Source organism: Haliaeetus leucocephalus, unplaced genomic scaffold, assembly GCF_000737465.1.
Source record: "Haliaeetus leucocephalus isolate CR32 unplaced genomic scaffold, Haliaeetus_leucocephalus-4.0 Scaffold92, whole genome shotgun sequence".
Taxonomy (NCBI): domain Eukaryota; kingdom Metazoa; phylum Chordata; class Aves; order Accipitriformes; family Accipitridae; genus Haliaeetus; species Haliaeetus leucocephalus.
The window spans coordinates 8,689,164-8,704,339 of record NW_010972528.1 but is presented as its reverse complement, the minus strand read 5'-3'; the positions used below and the strand labels follow the sequence as shown (position 1 = coordinate 8,704,339).

Here is a 15,176-nt window from a genome sequence, read left to right as displayed (position 1 = left end):
ATGATAGGTTTCTTGTTTGCTGTTTCTTTTCCTGGCTTTTCCTCTTACTCCCTTTTCATCATGACAAAATATATTAACATGACACTTTCTGGATTAACTATGTCAACTGCACCTGTGCAGTGATGTTTCTAAGTGATTCAAATTATTTACTGCTTTAAGCAAGACAAGTTTAAATTTTGAATAGTTGCAGTCTGAGATTAAGTTAATGTTTTCTTCAATCTGTGTTATTTTTACCCTTCCTTTAAAATAGAAGAGACTAGATGAGCATTTGAAAGTGCATTTCAAAGTTTGGCCATTGAAGGGTGTTATGGTGAATTTCAGTCACAAATGAACTCTTGTTCTCACTTGAGATGATTCAAAGGCTAATATAAAAACAGTTGTTAAGCCAGAAAAATCTTCATAGTTAAGATTTTTTTTTTTGTTGTTAATATTTCTTCTAGGAGAAAGACTTATTACTTTATTTTAACACACTCAGCATTTACCTGGTAATCAGTAGATTGAGTTCTGAAAACTTTTTTTCTCTGAACACTGTAAAGGGAAACAGGCTGTTGGTAGTAAAAATGAGAAAGATTGAAGAGGAGTTTAAAAATTCAGGTCTTGGCAAGAACAGCGGCTTTATCTTTAGGTATGGAGGAACAGAGTCCGTTGTCTGGTGCTCCACCTGTTTGGTTTTACTGTATTCCTTGCATAATTCCTTTTTTAGCCAACACTGTAAAGTAAATGCAGGCAATCTCGCCTTTAATGAAAAAAAAAATTATTTAACCTCTTAGTATTAGCCAAGTAATCCTCAAATGTGTGTGCAGGAATACTGTAATAATTTTGCTACTATTCATCTTGTATCTTGTAATATTTGTGTATTTCTATACCTGAGGAATGCTGGTTAAATAAATTGTAGTTATTGTTTGCTAAATGCTGTTTGAGTAATGTAACTTCCTTTTGTTTTGTTTCAATTCTTTGCTGAACATTCTTACACTTTTTTTAATAATTGTACTAAATCTCTTTTTGAAAAGTTGTCATTAGTAACTGTTTCCTTTATTATTTTAAAGTAAAAATTTCTCTTCACTGTATTCACTATTTTCATTCCTCCCTCCCTTTATTCAAAATATTATTTTTTTCCTTTTTTTTCACAATCTTTGGAAACAGGGTCTGGGAATTTTATCACAAAGCTAAATCTACTCACCAGTGATTGTTATATCAGGAACTCAATTTATTCATACTAATTTATATCGGTGCATTTAATTTTTCTCCATTCTGGGTGAAAACCTACCTGAATAACAATCTTGTCCTTAGTGAAAGTCTTTGTGTGTGTTACTTTGCTTGTTGGTGGTTGCTAATTAAGTGGAAGCCTGACTCCAAACACTTGATTTCTGGGAAGGTACTGGTTTCCCAATTCATCATCCATTCCAGAAATTGTGTTGCCTCAAGGATAGCAATTAATTTGTATTTGTTCAGCCTCTTTGCTTCTGTTGTGTAGGCAAGCATACAATATAACTTTTTTAGATTCTTCTTCTGTCTGTGAGCCAAGTGTCTGCCTGTTGCGGTCCAAATTTTTCTAAATGCATGTCCTGGTTTCAGCTGGGATAGAGTTAACTGTCTTCCTAGTAGCTGGTACAGTGCTATGTTTTGAGTTCAGTATGCAAAGAATGTTGATAACACTGATGTTTTCAGTTGTTGCTAAGTAGTGTTTAGTCTCAAGTCAAGGATTTTTCAGCTTCTCATGCCCAGCCAGCGAGAAAGCTGGAGGGGCACAAGAAGTTGGGAGGGGACACAGCCAGGACAGCTGACCCAAAGTGGCCAACAGGGTATTCCATACCATGTGATGTCCCATTTAGTATAGGAACTGGGAAGTGGGGGGCAGGGAATCGCTGCTCGGGGACTAACTGGGTGTTGGTCGGCAGGTGGTGAGCAATTGCCCTGCGCATCATTTGTACATTCCAATCCTTTTATTACTACTGTTGTAATTTTATTAGTGTTATCATTATCATTATTAGTTTCTTCTTTTCTGTTCTATTAAACCCTTCTTATCTCAACCCACAAGTTTTACTTCTTTTTCCCGATTTTCTACCCCATCCCACTGGGTTTGGGGGGGGAGTGAGTGAGCGGCTCCGTGGTGCTTAGTTTCTGGCTGGGGTTAAACCACGACAATGCAGCAACATGAAACTGAGTCAATTCTTATACATCTCAGTGCCTCTCACAGATGGGCAAACAGAAGTAGCAAAGTCAAGATTGTGATCCTGCTTATAAAGCCACTGAACAACAGAGTGTCGTGGTTTAGCCCCAGCCAGCAACTAAGCACCACGCAGCTGCTCACTCACTCACAGTAGGCAATGAAAGCATCTGCCTACTGCTGTTGGAGGTCACCACGTGCTTGTGCAACTGAAAAAATTGTTTATGAAGAAAACAAAGCACACATTTCGCAGGTGGTGATGCAGTTTTTCATAGAATTTCTTGCTCTGGTTGAGGAGGTTTGTAAAGCCTTTATGATAGGGTCCCCATTTTAGAGCAAGGGAAAGGAATGCCAGGTATCCAGCTGTTTTATGCAACTGAAAATTCACTCAGTTTAGTCTTTCATTTGGTAGCTCTGTTTTATCTTTCCTGTGCTTTTCCTTATAATTTTTATATCTTGTTCTGTGGACTCAGTGCTGCCTAGAACGAAGTTAAGAGTTTTTAGCAATATTTTCTAAAGTATAGACCAAATGGATTAAACATTGTCAGCCATTGTTGATCTAAACAATGAGCTAACAAAGAAAACTCTGCTTTTGCATTCTGATACACTTGTATTTGTGACTTGTATTTTGGTTTTTGGGTTTTTACGTTTCGTTTGGTTTTTTTAACATAATCACCTGTACGTAGATTGTGACTCTGCAGGAGTAGTGCAGAGCAGAGGAGCAGGGTCCATTGCTGGCAGGAGTCAAGCTGCACTCTCCCAACAGAAGGCTGAGGACAGGAGATGGTCTCAGTATCTAGTGGCTGACAGTCACTGGCATAGTTCGTAGCAGCAGCAGGCTCCTTCATGGCTTACACGGTGAAGTGCCCAGCCAGTGTTCTACATTGTTTGCCCATGCGTTTTCTGTCCACTGCACTATCTATTCTGCTTTCTGTTCTTTCCTAACACTGTTAAAGCTTGAGCCAGGACATATTTTGAGTTTATAAACTGCTGCTTTAATTTACTACACAGTGTAGAATTCAGAAACATTTTTATTATCAAGACACTGTTTTTCTGTTGTAGCTGAATTAAGCTAATGGAGTCATGAGTTATTTCTCTTTGAGATTAATAGCTGATTTCCTAGTGTAGAGGTTTTTAAGAATATGTTAAAAATTGTTGACTTGTATGTAGGAGAAATGAAAATGTACTGTTACCTCCTCTATAGCAGAAATTAAATAAAGATTGGAGAGTTTCATGTCAAAATGAGATTTTGATAGGAGAATGCTTATTTGAAGGGCATAATAGCTCACAGTAGATTGTGAACCTTTATTCAAGGCATTTGTTGAAACTTTTTAATAGTATACTTTTATTGGACTACTTAATTTTTTTTTTCAGGAGAAGGTTAAAATAATGGCATTTTGGGGTTGGGGTTTTTTTTCCATGTAAAATACTCCATGTAGAAATTGCTAGGTTTCAAATATATTTAATTGTTTTGGTTTGTTTTGGTTTTTTACAATTTCTATTTGAGATCTCATACTTGATATCCCTTGTCCCTTTCAGGATTATAGTTGTGTGATTACCTTGAGATAGAGGCTGTTTACTTTTCTTCAAAGCTAATCAGTTTTTGCTGGTAACCATTGAGTTTCTAGTTAAAGCTCTAGAATAGTTCCATGGTTGTGGACTGAGGGCTTTTTATGTGACTTGTGGAATCTGTTGTCTGCATATATTCTTTTAATGTATCTCTGTGAAAAAATAAAGGATTGTTTTTATATACTACAGTATTATAATTAGCTGTAGCAAGACTGATGCTTGAGTCGTTAGTTTTAAATTTAATACAATTTTGCAGAATGTCTTTTTGATCTGTAAAACACAGATCTAAAGCAAAGATTATAGCAGCAGAACTGCTAGTATGTTAATAACTGCTAATACAAAAATATGTTTGCATGCCTCCTTCATAAAAGCTGCAGAAGGTACTCGAGTCATTCTGTATTTTCATTATCGTTTACTTTCAGCTGACAAATTAGTAAGTCCTAAAGATATTGACCCTATCGGACGTTACGTACCTCCACAAGATCAGCGGAATGTTAGCATGAGATTTTCAAATCAGGTAAGTGTATGCTAAGTATTAAAATACTTTTACTGAAAAATTGTCATCTACATGTTATATACAGTCTTCTAATATTACAATTAAAGTGCTAGGAAAATATTAAATGCATGTACATTTTCTTAGTTGATGGAGGATTGCTTTTAAAAGGAAGATTCTAACATCTGCAGTTTTGGGGAAGTGGTGCACATTTGCCTTCAAATTAAGTGGTGCAATCAAAATGATACATAAAATGTAAGTTTAAATAGCTGCTAACAGATAGGTATGTTTCTTTGAGTTATAGATATGTCATGAAGGCAAGAATGAGCCTGCTTTTTTTTTATTCTTTCAAATTAATTACCACTTCAATGTATTAATATATTTTGTATTTGGAGCTCCTAAGAGCTAGAAGGATGAGGTTCATTTTTGGTGTGTATGGTATATACATGTGTTCCTGTATTTGGCTTAAATGGACAGCAGGAATGAGTGCCCAGGGATGGGGAATGCTTGAAACATTGTAATTCAAATCTGCAGTAGACAGGATAACAAGGCAGAAATGTGGTCTATATGGAGGGGACTTAAAGAGGTTAAGAACTGTATATATTGAAATGTGTAGCTGAGAGATGTTTTTCAGCCTGTTTATTTCTTGGTATAAGGAATATATATTTGAAAAGTTCCTTGTTCAGCACTGTGAATTTGTTATTGAAGCATAAAATACAAAGCATTTATCTTAAGATTTATTCCAAGATCAGAAGTGAGCACTGTTTTTCTTGTTGTATCCAAATGCCTAAAACCTCCATTTCCTACTATTTCTTGTTCCCGAGGTAATCCAAGTGCCTGGGTGTTGTCTCATTCATAATGAGACTTTCATTATTCATGGTACAGCACTTCTGCCATGTTAATACGAGATAATGAAAGCTCAGTGACTTCATTTGTTCCCAGTTTCTTAGTGCTTACATCATGGGATTATGAATGCTACAGAAATTGTGAGCTGCCACTATGACATGCACTTTTAGGAGTGCCATTAGAAGAAGCCTATATCAATTCAGTGTTCCATGCAGCCCATTGAAATTTTTTTTCTCTGATTCTTGAAACCAATAACTTTTAATATGCCACAGATAATACTTTGAAGAAGATGATGGTTTGTTCTAAAGACTGTGCATGCTTTTCTTTGATATGTAAAAGATAAAGCTGTCCAAGATACTGCATGTGCTTCTCAATGTGGGCTAGAAAAAAAGAGGCATTTCTGAATTAGTGGGAATTATAGGTGACTGTAGCATCAGGCCTTGGTCATTGTAGCCTCTGAGCAGCAATGTAGAAATTATGACCAGAATGGTTAGTGTCCTTGCAGTGCTAACCAGGTGGTTTTGGAATTTCATTGGGACTGTTTGTACTGAAACAGGTGCTGCTGTACTTTGTGTGTTTTTACTATTAAGTTAGTTTCAGGGCAAAATGTTTCTTGATACAGATGTTAGCTCAAATGGGTCATCATCAAGAGGTTAAAAAATGAAAGGCAGATGCATAGATGTATCAACATGAGTGAGGCATGCTTTATCAGCAAAGGTCTTGCAGTTAAAGTCAGCAAACTTCAAGCTCCAGCTGAGAGTCTTGACCTTGAGGTTTTTTTAATCCACTTTTAAAATTTGCTTAAACAGTTTGTTGGAATATTTGATTATGTATTTTATCTAATTGAGCTAATTTATGCAAAATCACTATTTATTATTTGCCTTAAAGTGCTAGAAAAATGACTAAAAATAAAATAAAAAATGAGAACACAATGCATCTTTTTTTTGGAAGGTGATGTACCAAAAAGAAGGCTTTTTAAATTTTTATTTGAAGCCATGTACTAAGGAAATATTTTTTAGAGAAATGCATTTTCCATGTAGGCATATTTTCATATCTTGATTGCATTGACTATAATCTCTATAGACACTTGCCATTGAAAAATGTGATTAATTTAGTTTATTTGTGGCTTTGATGCTACTACAAAAATAAGTCTGATGTCCACATAATTGTGTAGATTTAAGCAAGCAATGAAAAGTATTTAAAATACTTGAACCTTAGTTTTATACTTCTGAAGCATCAAAGAATATTCTAGAATTAGTTAAAGGTAATATAGACCTACAAAGGCAAAATTGCTATGGAAACAATATATCTATAATTCTATATAACTACAATAGCTGTTAACGCATCACTCAACCTAGCAAATCTGATAAAAGAGGACAATCTCATTTGTTGTAGAAAACTCACCAATACTAAAATATTCATTTTGTCTGTTTATAGTTAGAAGGAAGTGTTTTGACTCCTAATTTAAAGCCCCCCCAACCTTATTTTTCAGGAAGAGGTCTCCATATGTTCCCTCCTGGGGAAATGCCAGTGTGGTGCTGTAGCAGGATTCTCTTTGCTAGTTTTAGCCTGTGTTCCAAAACACAGTGAAGTCTAACAGCAGTCGGAGGGGTTCTCCTTTGCACTAATAATTTGCTTTGTAATGCTAAATGATCAGTAGTGTTTCAGGTTAAATCCCATTCATGAGTTAAAAAGAAAATGAAATCATCAATGCTCCTTTCACGTTATTGTAAGAAGCAGGGCATTTTTCAGTGGGGATAACTCTTTAGAACTGGATTCCTTAGAAGAGCTTATTTTATTATTCCTTTTTACTGTCTCCATATCCAGGAGAGATTATATTATAACACAGTTTCGGTTGCTGCATTCTGTTTTGGGAGAATTTAGTGTGTAAGAGGGCCTGTATAGTAACAATAACATTTGAGAAATGAGATGGGGTGGAGATTTTCTGGTTTTGTTTTGTATTTTACTGGAGCATATAAAAGCTGATTTATTGCTGTCCTATATTTAATTTTGTATTTAACAAAAAATTATAATCTTACTAAATTGTTAAAGTGAGACTAATTTATCTTCTGGGTTAACTTGAAATATATGTATAGAGTTGCAACTAATTAAATTCTCTGGCCACATGTGATGACTATATTCTTCTAATGTTTTGCTTTGTAGGCTTAAGTAATCATTTGTGAGGACTTCATTTAAGTTACTGGAAATTAAGGTTAATGCCCATTGATGATGTCAGGAGAACAAAGTGATAGACTGCTTATTTTTTTATTTTCAGGGAAGTAGATAATGTGTAAAGAAGGAACTAAAATTACTAAGTGAGATATATTAAGATTTTTCAGATACCTAAATTATGTTTAGGATTACAGCATGTCTAATTTTGATGGTTTAGAGAGATGTATCATATTGGATGATTTGTTTTGTAATGTTAATTATAAGCATATTCTTGCTTTCATTTCTCTTAATAAAATTGGCTACCACAGTTAACATAATTCTAAAATGGTCAAGTGTTGTTTTAGAATTTAAGGCACATGTGTGTCTGTATTGTATTTAATTTAAAAAGTCTAGTGTGTTAGTAGCATTGACCATAAATTGTTCAGCAGTATTTAGATGCTTCTAGAAGCAGATGTGTTTTGTAACAGTTCAGTTGTAGTTTTGTAGCAGCAAGGTGGATTATATGGGTTAAGTACAATTTCTTCTGTTGCATGCTATTTCTGTTTTCCTCGTCTCACTCCATATGCTTGGAAAGCCCAGTAGGTACCATTTTAATCTGTGTTCTTGAATATTATGCCCACTTTCTCACATGTTCAAAATAAATGGATCTTTTTCAGAGTTCTGAGATTTCCTGGGAATGTGTGCAGAAAGGCATATAGTGATAGCATCTGTCCAGTGAGAGTGCAGCAAAAGACTAATACTGAGCTGCTTTCTCTGCTTATGCTAGGAATGGAGTCAGGGGGGTTTCCCTTTATCCTGCCTCCAACAGTTTATAACCTTGTTAAAAACTATAATTTTTTTTTTTTTTGAACAACTAAATCTGTCTTTTATCTTGGTCTTCTGAAAACCTGGGGTATATTTATCATTTGCACAGCATGCAGAATATAGTTGAAACAGATCCTTCTGCCCACTATCCAATGTAAAAACACCAAGCAGAAGGGTGAACCAGGGGGTGGGAGTGGGGGGGGTAGTGTCCATTGCGATGTCTTGGGAAAACGGTGATTGATATTGTGTGAACACCACCTTAGCTTCCGTTATTAGACAAATGCAAAATCAAACACATTAAAATGGAACTTTTAATAACAACAAGATTTATTTAGTGGAATATTTAGGAGTTTAATGCTTTTCCACATTTCTTTTTTTTAAATATATAGTAAATGCTATATATCACTATCATTACTGAAAAGGGCAACATACTTTTTAATGAGTATTGTATCTGTATTTTGATCTGTGTTTCTCTAGACCACTACTTGTGATCCTCCAGGCCTTGACATGTTAAATGATAATGAAAGTAATTTTCTGTTTAATATTACAACAATCCTGTAGTTGTACAGCAATTTTATTTATTCACAATACTTTTAAAAGTCTAGCTATTTTTCACACTGATTTTGTGCTGTGCCAGTTGTGCTGCAGATGCATTTGCTTAGTTATGGCCCATGTTAGAACCATCACTGACTGGCTGCTATAAATGAGTCATGTCATTGGGTATGTCTGTGTATGAGAGGCATCAGTACTGGTGTCAGAGAAGGACGTACCTCAATGGAGATGCAGAATGCACAGCTTTATGTACAGCTTACAGTCTGTGCTTACACATTCCCACTCAGTTCATCAGTAATGCAGTAATGAAGTTGAGCCTTAACTTGAAGACCACTGCCCAAGTTAGATCACAGGTTCGCTGTCTATAAATCAATACAGTCTTGGAGGGGGCTCTCATTTTGCGGGGGGGGCGTGTCTTTGCTTTTTGTTTTATAAACATAATGCACTGAGAATTGGTTTGAGTTTTCTTACTGTTTGTGTAAATGCAATTGATAGCATGATCACCTTATTCTGGGGAGGAAAATCTTTTAATGTCACTTAAACTTCTGACTTCTTAATCTGGTCTCTTTGTGCATGTACTTTCATCACAAACTCATTTTATGTGGCAAAAATTCCAAAATTTTTAGTGGAAATGTAGTGCTGATAGACTTTTGGGAAAATGTTATCAGGAATTTCTTATGCAAATCCATAACACCTAACTTGATATCAACACTCACAGATGCCTGAACAAGCAAGTGTCACTTTAAACTTTTTGTTCTAAATCAATATGTCTATCCATCTATCTTCACAGAAAATGCTGTATTTTTATATAATCAATTGACAGAAGATCAATTTAACTTTTGTCATTCATGTTCTGGTAATTTCTAGACAAAAGTAGACAAAAAGCATTTTAGGAATGAAAATGTGTTTTGCTTTTAGTTCTGTTGATTTTATAGTCATTGAATGCCAGAGAAGAAATGGATAACGAATAACTCAGACATCTCATTTTTTCACTAGTAATGTGTGCTGCCAGTGAAAAGAAAAGTGAATTGCCATTTCAAGACCCAGGGAGTCGAGTTAATGATTTCACTCGGCATGTTCAATTCATTCCTATTTGCATGGTTTCCTGATGTAAAATACTAGTATTTATTTCAAACATGAAGTATCTGTGTTATAAACAATGTAAAGAAATGCTGTTATCTCCTGTAAAATGTAATATATCTTTCATATAACTGTAAAGAGTAGCTGTCTGATCAAAATATTTCTGAGTAAAGGGCTGAAATCATCAGTTCATTATTTTGAAGCGAGCATTATCACTTACCCAAATAGCTAAGTTATTTCACTCTTTACAAAAATGTGTATCAAAACATTATGTCATATCAGGCATAAAGGAAATACATTGATTGTATAAATTGTAAATTTTTGTATGAAGCGAAATGTTTTTCCTACTTTTTTTTTAAATTAAAAAAAAAAAAACGCAAACAAAAAAACAACAAACCAAACCAAACAGTGGAAATGATTACCAGGAACCTATTATTATTAATTCTCCAAAATGCATCTTGCAAAGTATTATAGATAAGACAGTCTTCCCATAGTTTTGAGATTTACAAGTTTTAGTCCTGTGTTGTTCTTTCAATTTGTTCACACAGTAAGAAAAAGCAATGCAGACAGTGATGTCTGTCATACTTGTGAATTGTTTAAATAGACATTGTCCTTATTCATGCTATATCTAACAAAATATTTAGTTAGCAATGCTAATAAATATTTTTTCATCATTTTCTAGGGTCCTTTAGAAAATGATTTGGTAGTACATGTGGCCCTGATAGCAGAAAGTCAGCGGTATGTATTTACTTTTATTAAGAATGTATATATTAGGGAAATGTTGAACAATAGGCATCTTAAATTTGCTAAAGGTATTCAAGGAATTGTAGAATATAATACTGCTACTTGTGTATCTGCTGCCAAGATAATTGTTAAAACTAAGACTATTCTGTGTTTTGTCATTAAATTTGTCATTTATTTCATTCGTAGCCTACAAGTTTTTCTGAACACATATGGAATCCAAACTCAGACCCCCCAGCAGGTGGAACCAATTCAGATATGGGCTCAAAAAGAACTTGTCAAAGTAAGGAATTCTGCACTTAAGTTTATTTATCTATCTAGAAATTTCTTTTGTAACAATAGGAATTTATATCAAGCTATTAGACTTGTACCTCCTTAAGCTTGTTATCTACCTTTTTGTGTTATTCTAATTCAATTGCAAGATATGCTGACATCAGTCAGTTATAGCTGCCTAGTTAGAGCTTTCAGTGAAACACTGAAGCCCAGATGTGCTATATTATCTGATTAGGCTTATTACCTGAGGCACTTTCAAAGAATAATGAATAATAAAATTTTAATAATATTAATAGCACAGTAGACTAAGTGAATCTTGATGGAGAAACAAGCAAATGAGCAATAGTCAAAGAAATGGATTAAGGCAGTAGGCATAAACCATCATGTAATTTCATAGTGTAGCCCGTATAACAGGCATTATACAGTGTTCTGTAACTGTTTTTTTAGAAGTCCCTTGAGTTGACTATATCCAGGAAGTTTAGTGTTTAAACCCTCTTTGGTTTAGTCCTTTAACTCGGCACATTTAAAAATCTACGGTCAAAAATTATGGGGATGGAGGACGTCTTCAGAATCCCTTTCATTCTCTGTGAAGGCTTCAGGTTTTCCCTTTTCTGTACAGTCTCCTAACAGAGTACCACATCCTTTTACCTAAAAGGCTGGCCCTTTTAGCCCTTAATCTGTATGGAGCCTCACTGATGATGCCAGTTTAGATGCATCTGTTCAGGTAGCTGTCAACGCCACGTGAAGCCAGCAGTCAAAGGTGAATGGCATCTACAGGCTGTACTGGTCCATTTCAGCGTTCTCTTAGCACTACCATGGCCTCTTTTTTGTTCAGTCATTTTTGGTACTTTATTTATAGCACTGAAGTGCCATTGAGTATGTGCTTCAAGCACAAGGACTGCTGTTTGTCCTGGAAATATCTTTAAATATAAAAGACATAGCAAATGCTGCTCTAAATGATAAATGCATTGATCAGCAATTGTAGGTAAACTTGTCAAAAGTCCTTCTAAAAATCTATATGATTACTGGGTGCCTATTTACCTCTCTCTCTGATACACCTGGACACTTCCTCCGAAAAAACATTGAAAATAGTCCCATTGTACATAAACAAGCTTTAACAAGCTGCAGGAAACTGTCAGACAAGTAAGCTGATTGAGAATTACGGATGTGTCCTTGATGTATTTCATAATTTACCACCTGAAGTTTGATTGTGGATCAGGTACATAAAGCTCTTGTCTAACTTTGAATTATACAAATTGTCTCAAGCAAGTGATTAATTCTGAATGTCTGGGGGAAGTATAATGAATTAGTTTATCAATCCTGAAGTTCCAGTTGTGGAACAAATCACTGTGCAAGTCTCTCCCTCTGAAATCAGATCACATGGCTGATGCCATTATCTGTATCAAGAAGTCTGTAGGACACAGAAAAAAGTAAAACCAAAAATAGATAACATTGCAACATATTTCAGGCTTTGTAAGTTTGTGAGGATAACTGATGTACCAAAACCTTGCTAGCTTATTCAGAACAATGCTTACCCCAAGTAATGACTGCCACTAACACCCGAGAAGTACTTAAATGGAGAGAAAAGAAATATCCTTGTTTACATTCAGCCTTGTTCATTTCTCAGCCCATTTTTCTCACTAGTTTTCTTGATAATATATTTCAAAATGGATTCTCTCTACTGTATTTGTTCTGAAATTCTGTACCTGAAATTTTGGTTTAACAAATAGATACTCCATAAATTTACTACAGAAGTATATATTGTCTCTCTGTCATCCATCATTTCTTTGGTCTCCCTGACAAAAAGATGAGACCTTCGTTAAGGTTTATTATTATCATTTAAATTCCTAGCTATGACAGCTACTGTGTTAGGAATTATTTTTCAAAAGCTGGTGAGACATGTGGCAATTCTGACATTTTCTTTATACTCATGATGGGTAGGTACATCTGCCTTATCAAAATTTACTTTTAAAAAGAATGTAATGAAAATATTAAATTGCATGATGCAAAACCTCTTCCTAGTGGGCTTGTAGAAAAGGCTATACTATAGGTGTGAAGTCGAATTAATGAAAGTGTTTGGGGCATTATGAGAACTGAGGTTTGATCTCTGGGCTTATGCAAAAAACCAGTACAAACCAAAAAGAAAACAAACAAACAAAAATACCCTGATAGTATTTGTCATCCTTTGTGGGGAAGGGAAGCTAATGCTGGAACAATTACCTGTATTTTGGGGAAAAGAGGGCTGATCCATAGAGAACATGGATCTCAGTATTTGCTATTCCGATGCTGTCAATTCTCAGTAGTGTTTAATTTAATTAGAAACTTTTGAACTGGTCTAGTAGCACATGGTAACAGTTTAAACCTCTAGACTTACAAATAGGCACATGTCCAAAAAAGTAGTGTAAAACAAAACAAATGGTTGAGGGGAAGACGTTGATTCAGGAAAATTAGGGATCATGTAAACAGATCCCCAAAGTGTAGTGGGGGAGTGAAAAGAGAAAGAAGAGGAAAACAAGAAAATGGGACAAGATGCATGCAATATATAGGGAAAAAGTATGTATGTAGTGGAAGCATAGAATAGCAGAATACTCCATAGACATAGACTGATAACAGATAAAAGAACACAGAAACAGATGGTGTGAAAGACCACCATAGTTAGATTCACTCTCATACATCAACGCAACAGTCCAGTCTGCTTTCACAGCCATTTCTTGCTATTAGCAGCTTTAATATTCCAGAATTGAAGGGCATTTTAATAATAATAAAAAAAACCTGCTTGAAGCAACTGGACTTGCATGAAACTGTACTTCCGTTCAGATACTGTGGTGCTGAATCTAAACTGACATTTTGATTGTAGCAGATCAAGATGGAAAGCTATTACTAGAAGATGAAACTGCTTTAGTAGACTGTAGAACAACATGAGGCCTCCAGCTAAAGTAAAACTCTTCAACGTAAGAGACAATATTACAGTACTACTGCAGTTCTATTTTTGTTAAGAAAACATTTTATGTTTTACATTCTAGCAAAATGAAGGTCCTTTTAGTGTTAAATTATAGTATCTACTGCCATTCTTCTAGTCTCCATTATTTACTGTAAAAAGGGGTTCAACATTCTTTTGGTTTTGTTATGTGTAGATGGGTTATTTAAAGCTGTTAATGTTTTGATGTCTCCACTCCTTTCCCACTTGAATAGAGCTACTTAGTCTGGGTGAACAGGTGATGTAGGTAATTTTGTTTATTTTCTTTTTTAAATAGTTCTTGGTATTAATGCAGAAACAGGCAAGCCCCAGGCTGACAGCAGTAAAAAGCTATTGAGTGTAATGTTTGTTCAAATGTTTACTTTCATTTGCCTCTGAATTATCTTCTATAAAATAAAGAAAGACTGAGCTTAGGAAAACGTTCTGAATTCTGAATGTTCTGAATTTTTAGTAATAGTGGGTTCCTGACCTAAAACAGCCCAACTAAGGAATAAATTACAGCGTTCAGTCTGGTTTAACTGATAGATTCATACCGTCTTGCTCACAGCTTAGTTGGTTTTTTATGGTTTTATTCTCATACACTGTAATAAATGAAGATTATTTCTTTAATATACAAATCTTACAAAACTATATCAGTTGAAGTAATACTAGGCATATATAATTTAACTCAAATAAGAATTAAGCAATGAATAATGAGATAATTCGCTCTTGCTTGTGTTGTTGATGCATTAATTTTGCAGGCCTTTACTAAAATTAGAATAAAGATCTTTAAAACAATAATATAGGAACTCTTTACTTTTGTATCCACATCAGAAAAGCATTACAGAGGGTAAAATTGGCCAGACAATAAATGCAAATGATCCTTTAAAAAATGATCCTTTAAAAAAATTATTTCAATTTGAAGATTTAAAAAATATTTTAATTATATAGACTAGAAAAACAGTTGGAGTAAGAAGGTAAAAATAAGACTTAATATAGGAAACAAGTTTTAGCTGAAATTTGAAACTATGCAGATAGGCAGGACTCCGGTGCTTTGCCCAAGCCCGAAGTTGCACCCGTGTGCCCTGGTCATAGCATCAGGTTCCTACTGAGCACTCCTGCTTACCCTTAATGAAGACATCTCTTTTTTAATGCAAACCAGTATGAACTGTATTTTCACCTTATTGAGTAAGGTGAAAATTCTTCATCCTCTCAAAATAATTATTAGGAGGAGGGAAGAGGAACTGTTACACCACTTCTATAGCAGAGTACTGGTCTGCCAGAAGTGACGTGAGTTACACTGGAAGGAACGTCTGACTGTTAGGGAGCAGACTGCTTGCATCTTGTCTTCTTGCATCTCCTGTTTCTTTCTTCAATTACATAGTTGATTTCTCTTTGCTGTAAAGATACCTGTTGTTATCAAAAGAATTAAATTTGGTCTTTGAACTGTAAATTTACCAAATCTAGTGTTCTTTTTATTAATTGTTGTTCTATAGAGGTATGTTTTGTAAAAAAAAAAAAAA

At 34.8% G+C, this 15,176-nt stretch overlaps 1 protein-coding gene across 7 annotated transcripts in view; it reads left to right on the top strand.

Moving 5' to 3' along the window:
• Positions 1-15,176, top strand: part of PHKB (phosphorylase kinase, beta) — a 90,986-nt gene that overhangs the window by 45,712 nt on the left and 30,098 nt on the right. For all 7 annotated transcript variants that reach the window (XM_010585044.1, XM_010585045.1, XM_010585041.1 and 4 more), the window contains 3 exons: positions 4,159-4,253; positions 10,366-10,421; positions 10,614-10,707. In XM_010585044.1, the coding sequence (XP_010583346.1) occupies positions 4,159-4,253; positions 10,366-10,421; positions 10,614-10,707 (245 nt within the window). The remainder of the gene's footprint in view (positions 1-4,158; positions 4,254-10,365; positions 10,422-10,613; positions 10,708-15,176) is intronic.